We start from the raw sequence: 12800 nt of genomic DNA on the forward strand, positions 1-12800 counted from the left end.
TGTCTTTTGAAATAACTACGAAATTTTTTCCTCTATTCATGATGCTCCTCTGAAAGTTACCTTAGAGTTCAAACACCTATACCGTCGGAAGTTAATTTCTGCGTGAAGTTAAAATTTCTCCAAAAAATAAATTTTGAAAGTTCAATTTAATATTCACAAATTAAATGCATACCTTATTCAATCTTGTGAGTCACACATTAGAGCCTCATACTATTATGTCGGAAGGTTTTAACATTCACACCGTTAGGATTTGACTCTGTTTATGGTAAGGAATCTATTCAAAGGCTGTCGCTTTAAATTTAAATAACTTGATATTTATCCAATACAATTGAAATTGAGCAAATTTTATGAAAACCAGATACCATAACACTTCAATCGTAGGAGTTAAATTTTATCCGTTACCTATATTTTAAGGAAAAGCATTAAGGGAAATAATGTAAGTTGCATTTAGTTGATTGACATAAATATTAAAGCTAATTTTTAGTTCGCAGTCTAGAGTAACTTTATTTGCATAGTGAAATTGCTGTTTTATAATTTTACTGTTCATTTTTAGTTTTTTCTTTAAAGAAATAAACTGTTGAAGTTTCAGAACTATTTTTAATTTTTATGCAAACTTCCATTGAAAATTAGTAGCTGAAGGTTAAGTGGTAAATTAGTACTTTGCTAAGTTTTTATATAATTTGTCTACAAATTGAAATAGTGTATACAACATTCTATAAAGATACCAAAAATATTATAAGCAATCAAGAATGCTTCTAATAAGTGGTCAATAAAAACTTTTCCAACATTTCCTTATTAAGCTTTAGAATACTTTATTCTGTTCGTATAATTAGGAGAGTTTACTTCGTATTCTTCATAATAAGACAAAAAAAAAATATTGCCGAGATTAAAAGCCACTATTTATCTTCAATATAGACTAAAAAATATTTTGAAATAAGTAAACTATATTTATTAGCACTAATGCGAATGGGATAGAATGGATTATCATGAAAACTACATTAACGAATGGGAATTACTTTTGTAAACTGAAGTACAGTGCGCAAAATAAAGGTATCACTCTCAGAAAACTTAAGATTCAAATGAATGAATCCGAATGCGCTAATTAGTACTCAGGAAATTTTAAGTTGCGAAATCAAACAAAAGAAAATACTTTCTCTAAATAAACATACCCTCTTTCGACAGATTTAGATTTTTTAGTATCAAATGAGAGGGTAATTGATCCCAGAAAAGATCCAATTACTCGTAATTTAATCAGGAGGGCCATCGAAGTTTCGGCCTCTTAATGTCAATTTCACTCTTGCAGTTCGTTGTATCTCTAAAGTTTTTCATGGAATGTGGAAGTTTTGCACTCAGTTGTAAGGAATTATAGTTTGATAAACAAATTTTATAACTCTAAAACTTAAATGCTTTAAAACTTGAAGTTTTCCTCATCATCGAACTTTACCTTGTAATGTTAAATACAGATTAAAGACCGTTCTGTGATCGTTTCTGAGTGTTCTTGATTTTAATTTTTGCGTTAGAGGTTTATAATAAATTTTAATTACAAGTAAAGGCAGCATAGCAACTTTCCTAATTTGTCATTTAAACTCTATAATCGATCATTAATCATTGTAACTGCTCGACGGTTCAATCTCATTTGTTTTCCAAGAAAACCACTGAAGTCTATGTAAGAACAATTTTAAATCTCTAACTGTTGTAATTTTTGCAACTCATTCTTTGAAATTTTGTAATTTTTGCAACTCATTCAATAATTGTAAACTGTACAATATAAATTACGTGACGGGGTTTGAACTTAAGCATCGATCCTGCTTTGTATTTTTCCTTAAATATTTTTTATTTTAAAAACTCTTGTCCAAAAATATTTTTGATCTTTCGTTTTTACTTTCAAATTACTTTAACTCCTTAAAGTAATAGTTAAAGCAAGTTGCTTAATGTTCTTACTGAATAAAAAATTAATTTGGCATGTTAAAATGACAGCATTGCAAAAGTGTTATCCAAATTCTTTGTTCAGTATCATTTAAAGAACTGAAGGTTTCTGGTTAAATACGGGGATGTTTAAAAAGTATCAACTCTATTGTGTAATAAGCTGACTTTCCATCATTTCTTGTCATAGATTAGCAGAATGGGGTATATTAGGTTTAAATCTTACACCCTTACCTTCAACAGAAATTCCTGATCAGTGGATTGGACAAAGAGTTGGCTGGATTTGGGCAGTTTCTACAATCATACGAGTTTAAAACTCTTGCGAGCTTTTATTTTGACCTACCATTAAATTTGTGTAAAGGGTCAAGGTAATCTTTGAACAACTTAAGTGATGCTATACTACGAGAGAAAAAATTCGTGTCATATTATTTCACCTACTTAAGTAGTTCAAAGATAATAGTTCAGGTGTACCTAGTGTAAACCATGCAGTTTCGAATGCAGAATTTTTTTTTTTCAAAATGCAGAAAAGTTATGGCCGGCGAAATTACTGAGTGGGGAAGTAATCATAATATATGCATTTTTAAATTTAAAATTTTTTTCAGCTTTTGAAACTTCACTGTTTATCAACTGTTACAACCACTGTTGCTTGAAATATTTTTCTATGCCGGGATAGCCTGGTAGGTAGGACGTTGGTATTGTGTTCGTGAGATCGTGAGTCCAAATTCCGCCCGCCGAAGGATCCCCGTGTATTAAATGGTGACTGGTGCCCGTTAAATCTGTCTGGTCACAAAGTCAATGTTCTCATAACAAATCATACGTCTGAGGGTACTAATTTGAAATTGATCGTTCTCTTGTCCAGGTCAAAATTACGATCTGTGGATGAATAGATGTGCGACTAGGTCAGTCCAGTAAACTGGCAGAGACGTGTGTGCTTAAAGGACTTATTCTTGACCATAGAAGGCTCCACCGAAAAGCGCTCACATCCTACCTAAAAATTCTGTTTCCCATAGCAGGTTTGCGGGTATTGGCAAGTGGCATTAGTAACTTTTTATTAGTTTTGAATTACTAATTTAGGTCAAAGAATCGACATGACTAGTTGCTCCCGTGAGATAGCGTCCTCTTATGACACAAATCAGAGCTTCTATTACTAAAACCGCTCGCCAGTTGCTAGACTGTGACAGTATGGAACAATGGAGTCTCAAGTTGGCCATGTAAAATTCCAGTGAACTGCAATAAATCTTGACTGCAGTTATGGTTGTACGAAGTTCTTTTTCCTAGAAATGAGTTACTTTTGAGACATTCTGTGCTAAGAAAATCGATGATTTTTATACCTAATGGAATTAATTTATTATAGGACCACATTCAAGAAGTATTGAACAAATGGAAGCAAATAGATGACGAAATATGGGCTAAAATCATTGTTATGGAAAGAAATCGAAGAGTAGCTAAAGCTTATGCAAGAGCTCCTGTGCTGACTATTAATGGATCAGATGATGGTTTCGACGGATATAGGTAAAGTGTCAGATAAATTGAGAAATTTAGTCTTGTTACCAGTGTAAAACAATTTTTTTTAATTATAGGATTGGTCTATGTGGTTTTGATAACCCCATGAGAGATGCTAAAACAGAAGAGCTCAAGAAAAACATAGGACATGTGAGTATTTTATTTATTAATCACTTCATAATTTTGTTCATTGAATATTAATTAGTTCACTCTTTCCAGGGTGTGAAAATTAAGATGGATGAAGCTGGCAATATTATGATCAAAAGAATTAGCAAAACAAACGTATACGTGAAAGAAGTTAAAACAGAAGAAAACAGTATAGCAAACGATATAATTATAGCCGGTGGACTTCTAGAAATAGAAAAACCTGTGAAAGTAAGTGCTTGCTCAATTTACTCTTTAATTTTCTACAAATACAGGTGTTAAAACTATAGGTTATCGGACCCCCAGTGGGTAGTGAAGACTTTTTAGAGAGATGTTAGCAAAATATTTGAGGGGTGATTGTCTTATAGTGTCGTAAAAAGATAAAATTATCGTTAAATATACCTTCAAAAAATGCTTTCTAAACTATGCTTTTAAACCAGGATAGGTGGAACTATTTTCATTTACTTTAAAAATTTTACATAATTTATTTTTATCAATTTAACTTTTCCAATATTCATTCGGTGCATTTTTGTAACTTAAGGGCATAACTGTAAGAGTATATCATAACAATCTAAATTTCTAGTAATCTAAATTTCAGCCACGCATGAATATTACGAGCAATACTCGTGATCTTAATCCCGGGCTAAACAAGAACGTCTGAATGGGCTTTTATTGTTTATATTGTATTTTTCCTTTTTAGGTCTGATTACATAATCTGAATTTATTTCAATTCAAATATTGCCTTAGATTCACTTCAAATTTGTATTTTTCTATTAATTATATTAGTTATACAGAATTTGTTGTAATAATATGTACCAATTAATACTTTTTAAGCTTTTTTTTTATTCAGACTCCTTTGAAATTCACAAGAGCACCATCGCGTGAAGTGAAGACCAGCGCAACTATCTTGCACTTAGTCATAAGATATCTTATCACTCGGGCTGCGCCGGGTCTTTTCGCGTACATTCGGTAGCATAAGTTAGGCACTGCTTTTTCCGAATTTCAGCATAGTGCAAGGGGTTAACTCTTTCAGGACCATAATGCTTAAAGCCATGATTCTCCCTTCAAGACTCGTGGTATAACGTATAAAACAATCCTGTCTGAATCTAGCTGCTGAAGATTGCATGGACACGATCTCAATACAGTAATCTCGTATTAGTCTATATATGTAGGGGAGAGTGGGGTCAATTGTAACATTTTTTACATAACTATTTTTAAATAACCAAAAATATATTATTAGTATTAACCAATATATTATTAGTATTAATTGACAGACGAGTAAAGTAGACTATCCTCTACTAGATAAAAAATTTATACCTTATCTTAAATGTTATTGTATTAGTTATTAACAATTTTTGACAGTCGCGCACTTGTTACAATTGTCCCCACTTACGGGGTCAATTGTAACAGTTCATAAATTCAACTAAAACATAGTTAATTATACATATTATCATAGTTGTGATATATTTTTTTATTGATCAAAATAGTAGTGATATTTTAGGAGTAAAAATAATAATGAGCAGAGACCTAAAGGGTTAAACTTTTAACTTTAAGGGGTTAAAAATTTTAATTTATGCTGTGAAAGGTGACAAATAAAATAATGCACATGCAACATAATATAAATGATATAGGAAACTATTGGTGGTTCTTAAAGAGTTAAGTAATGGTTTGTAAACATAAGATTATTTATTTTCAGCTGTTACAATCGTCCCTTTACTTATTGTTACAATTGTCCCCAAGACGCCATTTCAGCTTCATTTGTTAAAAACAATGCTAGTTAATTAACAAAACTAATTTTTTTTTATTGAAATGTTAATTAAGGTGTCCACTTACATATTCGGTTAATAATTTTTATTTGTTTAAACAAAATTACTTTGTTACAATATAATATTCCAATACCAAAAAAAGTACTTACGTATCGTGAAAATATCTTTTGTGATGTAACTCTTTCAAAAGTACTTAAAAATGTTTGCCAGCAGGGGTGTACATGTAGATTTATTAAATACACCTTGTGCGCCACCTAGGAACCAAATCTAGAACCAGACACTCGAAATTTTCGCTCTGTTACAATCGTACCCTGTTACAATTGACCCCACTCTCCCCTACTCTGAATACTATATATGTAATATGAATACTTTGAGTATGCGGGCCAGAGGAAGCGCTTTCTCATTCTGCAGGTTCTGAAGGGTTATAACCAAATATTCAGTTTGCCTTAGTGCTGCTTTTTTATATATATTAAGGAATTTAATAAGAGATAACGCTAGTTTAAATCGGAAGGTGGCATATAATACACCAAAGTAAATTCAGCGGTTCTCTTTGCCTTATTCATTGATGTCATAGAATCTTATTTCTAGAAACTATAAGAGGTTCATTTGCTGACGACATTGTTTAGTGCAGCGATCCTGACATTTAATAGAATTAATTTATCCACTCTAAATTTTTCTGCTAGAAAACAAACTTTTGTTTAATCCTCTTAATGTATTACTGACTTTACCAATTATATTGTCAATGTCTGAAAAGTTTTCTTAATGAACACCTTTTGCAGAGTGAGCAATATCTGTTTCGTACTTGGCCCTGAAATTGCGTGTAGTAAACACATTGATTCGCCAGTAACTAAAGCAATAAATATATAGGATAGTAAAATTCATCTCTGACTGTGATTGGGGCGACTTAAGGATAACTTATCTCTCTATTTAAACCTAATCTTGAATGACTACATCCATAGTCTCGTCAGACTCAAACCTTGAAAATCTGAAAAGAGTACTATTGTGCTCATAGAGTTCAATTACAGGGTTGCGAAATAGCACCCAAACAAATATTGTCCTCTCTAGTGGATTTGTTACTTTTGTGGCTAAGATTCATTCCTTATCGAACAAAGTACTTCAACAAGCTTTTGAGTTATTGTGATAAAATCATACTGTAAACTTTAAGTGATGGGCAAAATAATCAGGCTGAAAAAGAATAGTAAACTCAGTTGCACTGTTAAGCTAAGAGTTTTAGAATCTGCTGTAGAATTTAATTAAGTCCATTGCATCACCATTGGACATATTGTCCAGAGTATATTTTCATACAGAATTTACTCATTGTAAGTCCTTAAAACAGGCTTTTCTATCCGTGGTCAATAGTATTTCTGAGGGGGAAACTCTGGTTTATACAGACTGTAACAAGAATGAGATACAATGGAAGTGGAGCTTTTAAATTTTGAAAGATTTTAGAAATGATTACTGATCAGCTTTCTGCTTTGAAATGATTAAAATTTATTTGGCACTAGTTCGTTTCTGAGCAACGTTTGAACTGGAAAAATCTGGATTCTTTCGAACAGCCGAAGTGCAATTCACTATCTGCAAAATTGAAGACTTATTGGGGCCCAAAAGAGAATTAGAATCGTAGACACACTCGGGATCCTATCCAGTTCTGTGCTTCATCTGCAATGAATTTATAATATAACTATTTCTGAGTCTCTAGTGAAAGAGAATTCCATGAATCAGGCTCTGGAGAAGATCCACTAACTTACCTTATACTGTACTCGAGAAATAAGGCTTCTATATAAGCAACTCTTGAAAACAACCACCACATCTGTGGTATCCTAATTGGAGTCCTGATGCTTCAATTATTTTTAAAGGCGACTGGAAAGATAGGACAACTGACTCGTCTGTACATTTAAAAAAAAAATTCTGTTTTTTCTCATAGTGCTAAGAGATTTCCAGTTAGCCACAAGTGTAGTAAAGTGGAAACCACCTCACTACGTCTGATTAACTGCGTTAACTTGGTACTCAAGGATGTTCTGGGACTTATTTTTTGAAGATATTTAAGGTGAATGAACTCGGGGATCTTCAGATCATCGGAATAAGTAATAATCAAATTTAGGTTCTTTCAATTAGGTTATTTTAATGTCTAGTGTTAATTGTAAACTAATCTATTTTTACCAATGGTAACTAACCATTTTGAATGACAATTTGAAAATATAACCTTTCTACATTTAAATTCAGACATGCTTTTTTCTTTTAACTATCGATTAATTCGCACAAAATAGACCTTGTTTGTCAATAGTTAGTTTAAAAGAACTATCAGAAAATATTACTTCATATTTAAATAAGTACGCAATAAATTTGTTTTATTTGCAAAAAAACTGACTTATAAATAAAAGGAAATCTCACTGTTCAAGAAATTATTTTGAACAGTTTGCAATGTCTGGGAAAACATTGCAAAACTTCCACTATTCCTTTTGTCAGCTGTTTGGATAAAGCTTATGTGCCATTTGAAACAAATTTTTTTATATAAAAATTAACATTATCTTTTTCAGCTATTTGACATGAAAAAATTCACAGCCAATGTAAATGGGGAACTAAGAAGAGTTTATCCTGACCGTCGAAAACTAGAAAGTCAATGCATATCTGCAATAACATTTGTAAAGGATAGTACTGAACTGTTAGATTGTTCATGCTGGGTAATGATAATCAACGTAGTTGCTTTAGACATGTTAAGGTCAAAGTTTCCTCCAAGTAAGTGTTAAGAATTTCAAGGCTTTAAATGGCTAAAGTCTGTCTTCTAATTTTTTCTTTCATTATCGTATAGAGTACTCTTCTTTTTTTTTTAAATCTCAAATTTCAATATTCTTTATAAATAACTAATTTTTATTTCAGTGCCAAAACGCTCAAGTATTGAAAAAACTAGTAATCGGCGTCAACTGCCAATTCCTGTTGACGAAGATCCATACAGTGTTCCTGTTAGCTCTGAGATTTCTAGAGGATCTGATACAATGAAAGAATCTAAACCACCAAAGCTGCCACCACGAGACTTGAACAGAGTTCCTGTCCCGACTGTAAGTTAAGTCATATATTTAGAAATACGATATTAACTGCTTAATACTATCAATGAATATTTCGAAGATATGTACAGGAATTTCGTTATTGTACTCTTAATGTGTATTTTTCGAAACCTTATCGGAGGCATGCAGTTAAAATTTTAAATTGTCTATGCTAAAAAGGTTATAAAATGACAAATCATTTAAGTTGTGTTGAGCATCAAAACAAATTTGACAGCTAAAACTTGATGATCCCCCTAATTGCTTTTTATATTCTGTTTTCAACAATCTAACTGCTTAAAATCCGTCCTCTTTAGGATTTAATTTTTTCTTTCAATTATACATTAATTTGCATTGATTNATGTATATATATATATATATATATATATATATAAAGGTCCTATATCATAACGTTTATTAATACCCTTAACTGACTAACCATCAGTCTAAAGGGCTATCGTTCTTTGCCACCTTTCTAAAGTTGACATTTTAACACTGAAAATTCACGGTTACCTGATTATATAATAGTTTTGTATTTGTTTTAAGTAAAAAATCTCCTAAGGTATAAGAATTGGAAGTAAAGGAATATCAAGGAAATATATTTTTTTGACTTAATGCAGATTACCAAAGATAAGTTATCTTAAGTGGCACGCCTTTTTAGTTTACTCTGAAAAATACTTTGGTATTTCGAAATGAACCTTAAATTGTGTTAAATGTCGATGGTACTTGTGACGTTTAAATAAAAGTAAATTTTAAAGCTCAAAATAAAGTAGATTTGATTGGAAGGCTTTAAAATAAGCCTATTTGAAAACCTTAACTTTTTATCAGGGAATTAGTTATTCTAAAGCTAATCTTGTTTTTTTTCTGTTACCTTACATTCTTAACATTATGTTTTAATTTAATTCCTTAAATAATCTAAATTAAAATCATGAAATCAAAATTTAACGAAAATATTTTTGTACCACTGAAAAATACTTTAAAGAACACTGCTCCTGAGAACGTACATCACCTTTTGTTTTTTCTACTGGCAACTCTTAAAATTCAGAAGAATCCTAAGTTTAGTTTGTGCTGTAAATGCTGAGCCAGAAACAATCTGTCAGCAATTGCAATGTAAGCAAACGTACTCTTAGTCGATCCCCATTGAGGATTATTTCTTGCCGAGGATTTCCTTTGTCCGAAAACTTCAGGTTTCTACCTGGTCTTACCTGAAATATACATAAAATTAATAATCACTAATTACAGATTATGACTATATTCTAGTATTCTTGCATTCGGGTATTCTTGAGATTCCTTCATAATTAAGAATGACTGCTGTTTAGGTAGGTCACCATGGACATATCTGGAGCTTTGAACATACATATTGTGCTCCAGATATGTCCATGGTCCAATGAATAGAACTTCACTAAACATAACCTTTATATCTGCAAGGCATGACTAATTAAGAATCCATAACCTTCTACTTGGTCTCTACTTCGGTTTAATTTACAAGTCTCAACAAAACTGAAATATCTAAATATTGATATATAAGGAAAACTACAAAAATTCGAATTAGAGTTAAATTGCCATTAGTTTGTAACTAGCCTCTTTATTTGCTCTTTAATTTACTTCATTTCAATACAATTTCGTTGAAAAGTTTAATAGTTTTTTTTATTTTAGTTGGAGAGCCAATACAGCATGGATATATTTCTTAACTTTTTAACGATGCAAGAGAAGTAAAATAAAAATTAGCTGAACAAAATTGGAATTCCCAATATAAAATTTAAATTTTTCCACTTGTTAATATTTATCAACTGATTATTTTTAATATTAATATAAACTCTAAGAAAAACGCGAAACAAACATGTATAACTTCGTAACCATGAATCTTCTTAGAATTCATCAATGAATTCTATTTACAAATTGGCAATTACTTTTTTAGCCTGACTATGAAGACTGGCAGAGAGAGAAACCCTCTCGTCGCATGAGTCAGCAGTCTGGGATCAAAGGTGAGAAAAGTGAATTTCATTTAAGGAAAATTTTACATTATCAAAAACTAATTTCGCTTCTTTAATTGCAGATGACCCTTACTACTGCGGCATGAAAGCGAGGGTTCCTAATTTTGGAAAACGAAATGTAGATAATGCATTGAGCAAAGCACCTCCAGTCAGAAAGAGTCATAGTTCCGGGTATTTAAGTCTATTACGACAGAACGACAGGGTTTTTGAAAACTCCCTGGGTAAGAATGAATGTTCCAATTAAGTGTAAACTGATTTCTTTTCATGGAGTAACTGGTTTAAAAAATGAATCTTGTTTATTGAATGGTTTTTAGAAAAATGGATTTAGAGTAAGCATTCCTACTCTAGAAATGACATTTTGTAACAATTTTTCTGGTCTGAAATACTGACTTATGTGTTTTCATGTGCCAATGAAATTTATTACCAGTAACCAGCAAATATCATTCACTATTGTAGCATCAAAAATTATTCACTATTGATTATTAAGTTTGATTTCGATGATGTTTGTATTTTTAAAGCATTTTAAGAATTTTGAGGACATTTTCTGAAACTAAATGTTTCCTGTTTTTTCTAATTCATTTTTCATGCAAGATACTTAAAATTTCTTTTCGGTTTTGAGTCTTATTTATAGGAAGTCTTTAAATTGCCTTTTTATATGGAAACTCCTGTTTCTTTGTTCTTCCCACTCTTGTTTTATCCCATTCAACATTTATTTTGATCCTTAAATAAAAATTAAATCTCTATTTTAATATACGTGTCTATATAAATTTAAGATAAATGTTTCAAACTATTTTGTTCTAGTTTTATGAAAATTTTATGCTTTTTTAAGAGTATTTAAGTTGAATTCATCAAACAAGTCTAATTGGAAAAGAAATTTTATAGACAAAGTTGTTCATTAATGATAATTGGTAGTTTAGTTCAAAAACTTAATTTTTACTTGTTGGGAGAAAAGATGTAAACTTTTTAGAAGTTTTGAGCTCTAGAGACTAATAATCTGAAAGTTCACAACAGGATTTAGTTCGGATTTAAAAAATTTCTGATTCATTGAAAAATTTAAAAATTTTAATTTGATCGATAAAAAAATCATAATCTTAAGAATAAATATATATTCAATCGACAAGAATCCCGGGCTTGGACAATGCTTCAAGGAAATTAAGACTTCCAAAAACAACTCTAAACGATTAGTCCTACCTAAAGAGCGTCCAGATTCCTAAATAAACTGAAGCTGTCAATGCTGGGTAATAAACTAATGTTGAAAATGTTTTAAAAATTTTTCTTTACGCTATTCCTTATTTTTTAATATGCAGTAGCTTCATTAACTAAAAGTTTGTGTATATTACTAACTAAAGAAATTTTAACAAGTTTTTAAACATTACCTTACTTTGAATACTGATTTTATGTAATTTTTAATCAAAAGTATAAACTGTTTCTCTTTTCTGAATCATAACATGCTCGTTTATGGGATTGATTGTATGATTTTAGTGCCCTGAAATAGTTTGCGATTTTATTTTTGTCAACTAAACTTCAGTATTGTCTAAGCATTTTGAAATTTCCTGCCAATTTTAAAGTTCAAACATGTTTTTGAAATTTTGTTTTCTAGAAATGATTTGAAATTGTTACTATTATATAGTAACTATAAGTTACTATATTGTAATAGTACTAGAAGTTGCCATTTCTCTAGTAAACAATAAAATGATTAGTGTCTTTATAAATATGAAACCTGGTACTTTTAAAATTGCTATTTAATCCCACAAACGTTTAATGTTATAAAGTTCTCAGTTTGTAATTTCAATGTTTTAAACATCCCCTCCGCAGAGGATCAAAATTGTGATGGCATGTCTTCGGATCATCCTCCGGGATGTTTCCCAGACCGTCGCCAATAGCCCATTGTGCAGCTACAGTGCGACGTAAATTAACAACAACAACAATGTTTTAAACTACTGAAATCATATGATTCTTATACTAGAAACTTAAAGATAATTTTATTTTCAGAAGAAAGCTTCAATGATGAAGAGTACTCCAAAGTGTATGGTAGAATGCGAACATTTCAGAACACAACACCTGGTGTATTGTATGTTGGAGAATGGGAATAAACTGCACAAATCAACTTCGTGATGAAGTGGATTGAATTAAGTTATTTCGAAGTTGGACTGTAATTTTGTAAAGTTTTCAGACTGTTACTTTTTAAAAGTACTCTTTCAAGTGTTAAATCCTTGAAGTAAGGGCACAAGTTAAAAACATGTGTTCAGATTGACTGAAACGCCTATATTTTAATGTTTACAAGACAAAGTATGGATTCTAACTGCTGCTGAAGCCTTGAGCTTCTGAGTTGTGCCAACTATAGGAATTGTTTAAAATTTTTAGACTGCTTATTGATGTGAATGGTTTAACCATTTTAAATTTTATAACAAATAAAATCTAGTTTTCCTTGT

The 12800-nt window shown here is 31.0% G+C and overlaps 1 protein-coding gene across 5 annotated transcripts in view; it reads left to right on the plus strand.

Annotated features, from left to right (window-relative positions):
• The window catches only part of LOC107437641 (uncharacterized), a 49826-nt gene extending 37026 nt beyond the window's left edge, over positions 1–12800 (plus strand). For 3 of the 5 annotated variants that reach the window (XM_043040072.2, XM_043040074.2, XM_071187976.1), the window contains exons 3-10: positions 3278–3435; positions 3504–3576; positions 3646–3801; positions 7874–8072; positions 8214–8392; positions 10293–10359; positions 10431–10589; positions 12361–12800. In XM_043040072.2, coding sequence (XP_042896006.1) covers positions 3278–3435; positions 3504–3576; positions 3646–3801; positions 7874–8072; positions 8214–8392; positions 10293–10359; positions 10431–10589; positions 12361–12461 — 1092 coding nt within the window. In that variant the 3' untranslated portion in view covers positions 12462–12800. The remainder of the gene's footprint in view (positions 1–3277; positions 3436–3503; positions 3577–3645; positions 3802–7873; positions 8073–8213; positions 8393–10292; positions 10360–10430; positions 10590–12360) is intronic. The other 2 variants (XM_043040073.2, XM_071187977.1) reach the window with 1 other exon arrangement.

This window comes from Parasteatoda tepidariorum, chromosome X1 (assembly GCF_043381705.1).
Source record: "Parasteatoda tepidariorum isolate YZ-2023 chromosome X1, CAS_Ptep_4.0, whole genome shotgun sequence".
Lineage (NCBI taxonomy): Eukaryota > Metazoa > Arthropoda > Arachnida > Araneae > Theridiidae > Parasteatoda > Parasteatoda tepidariorum.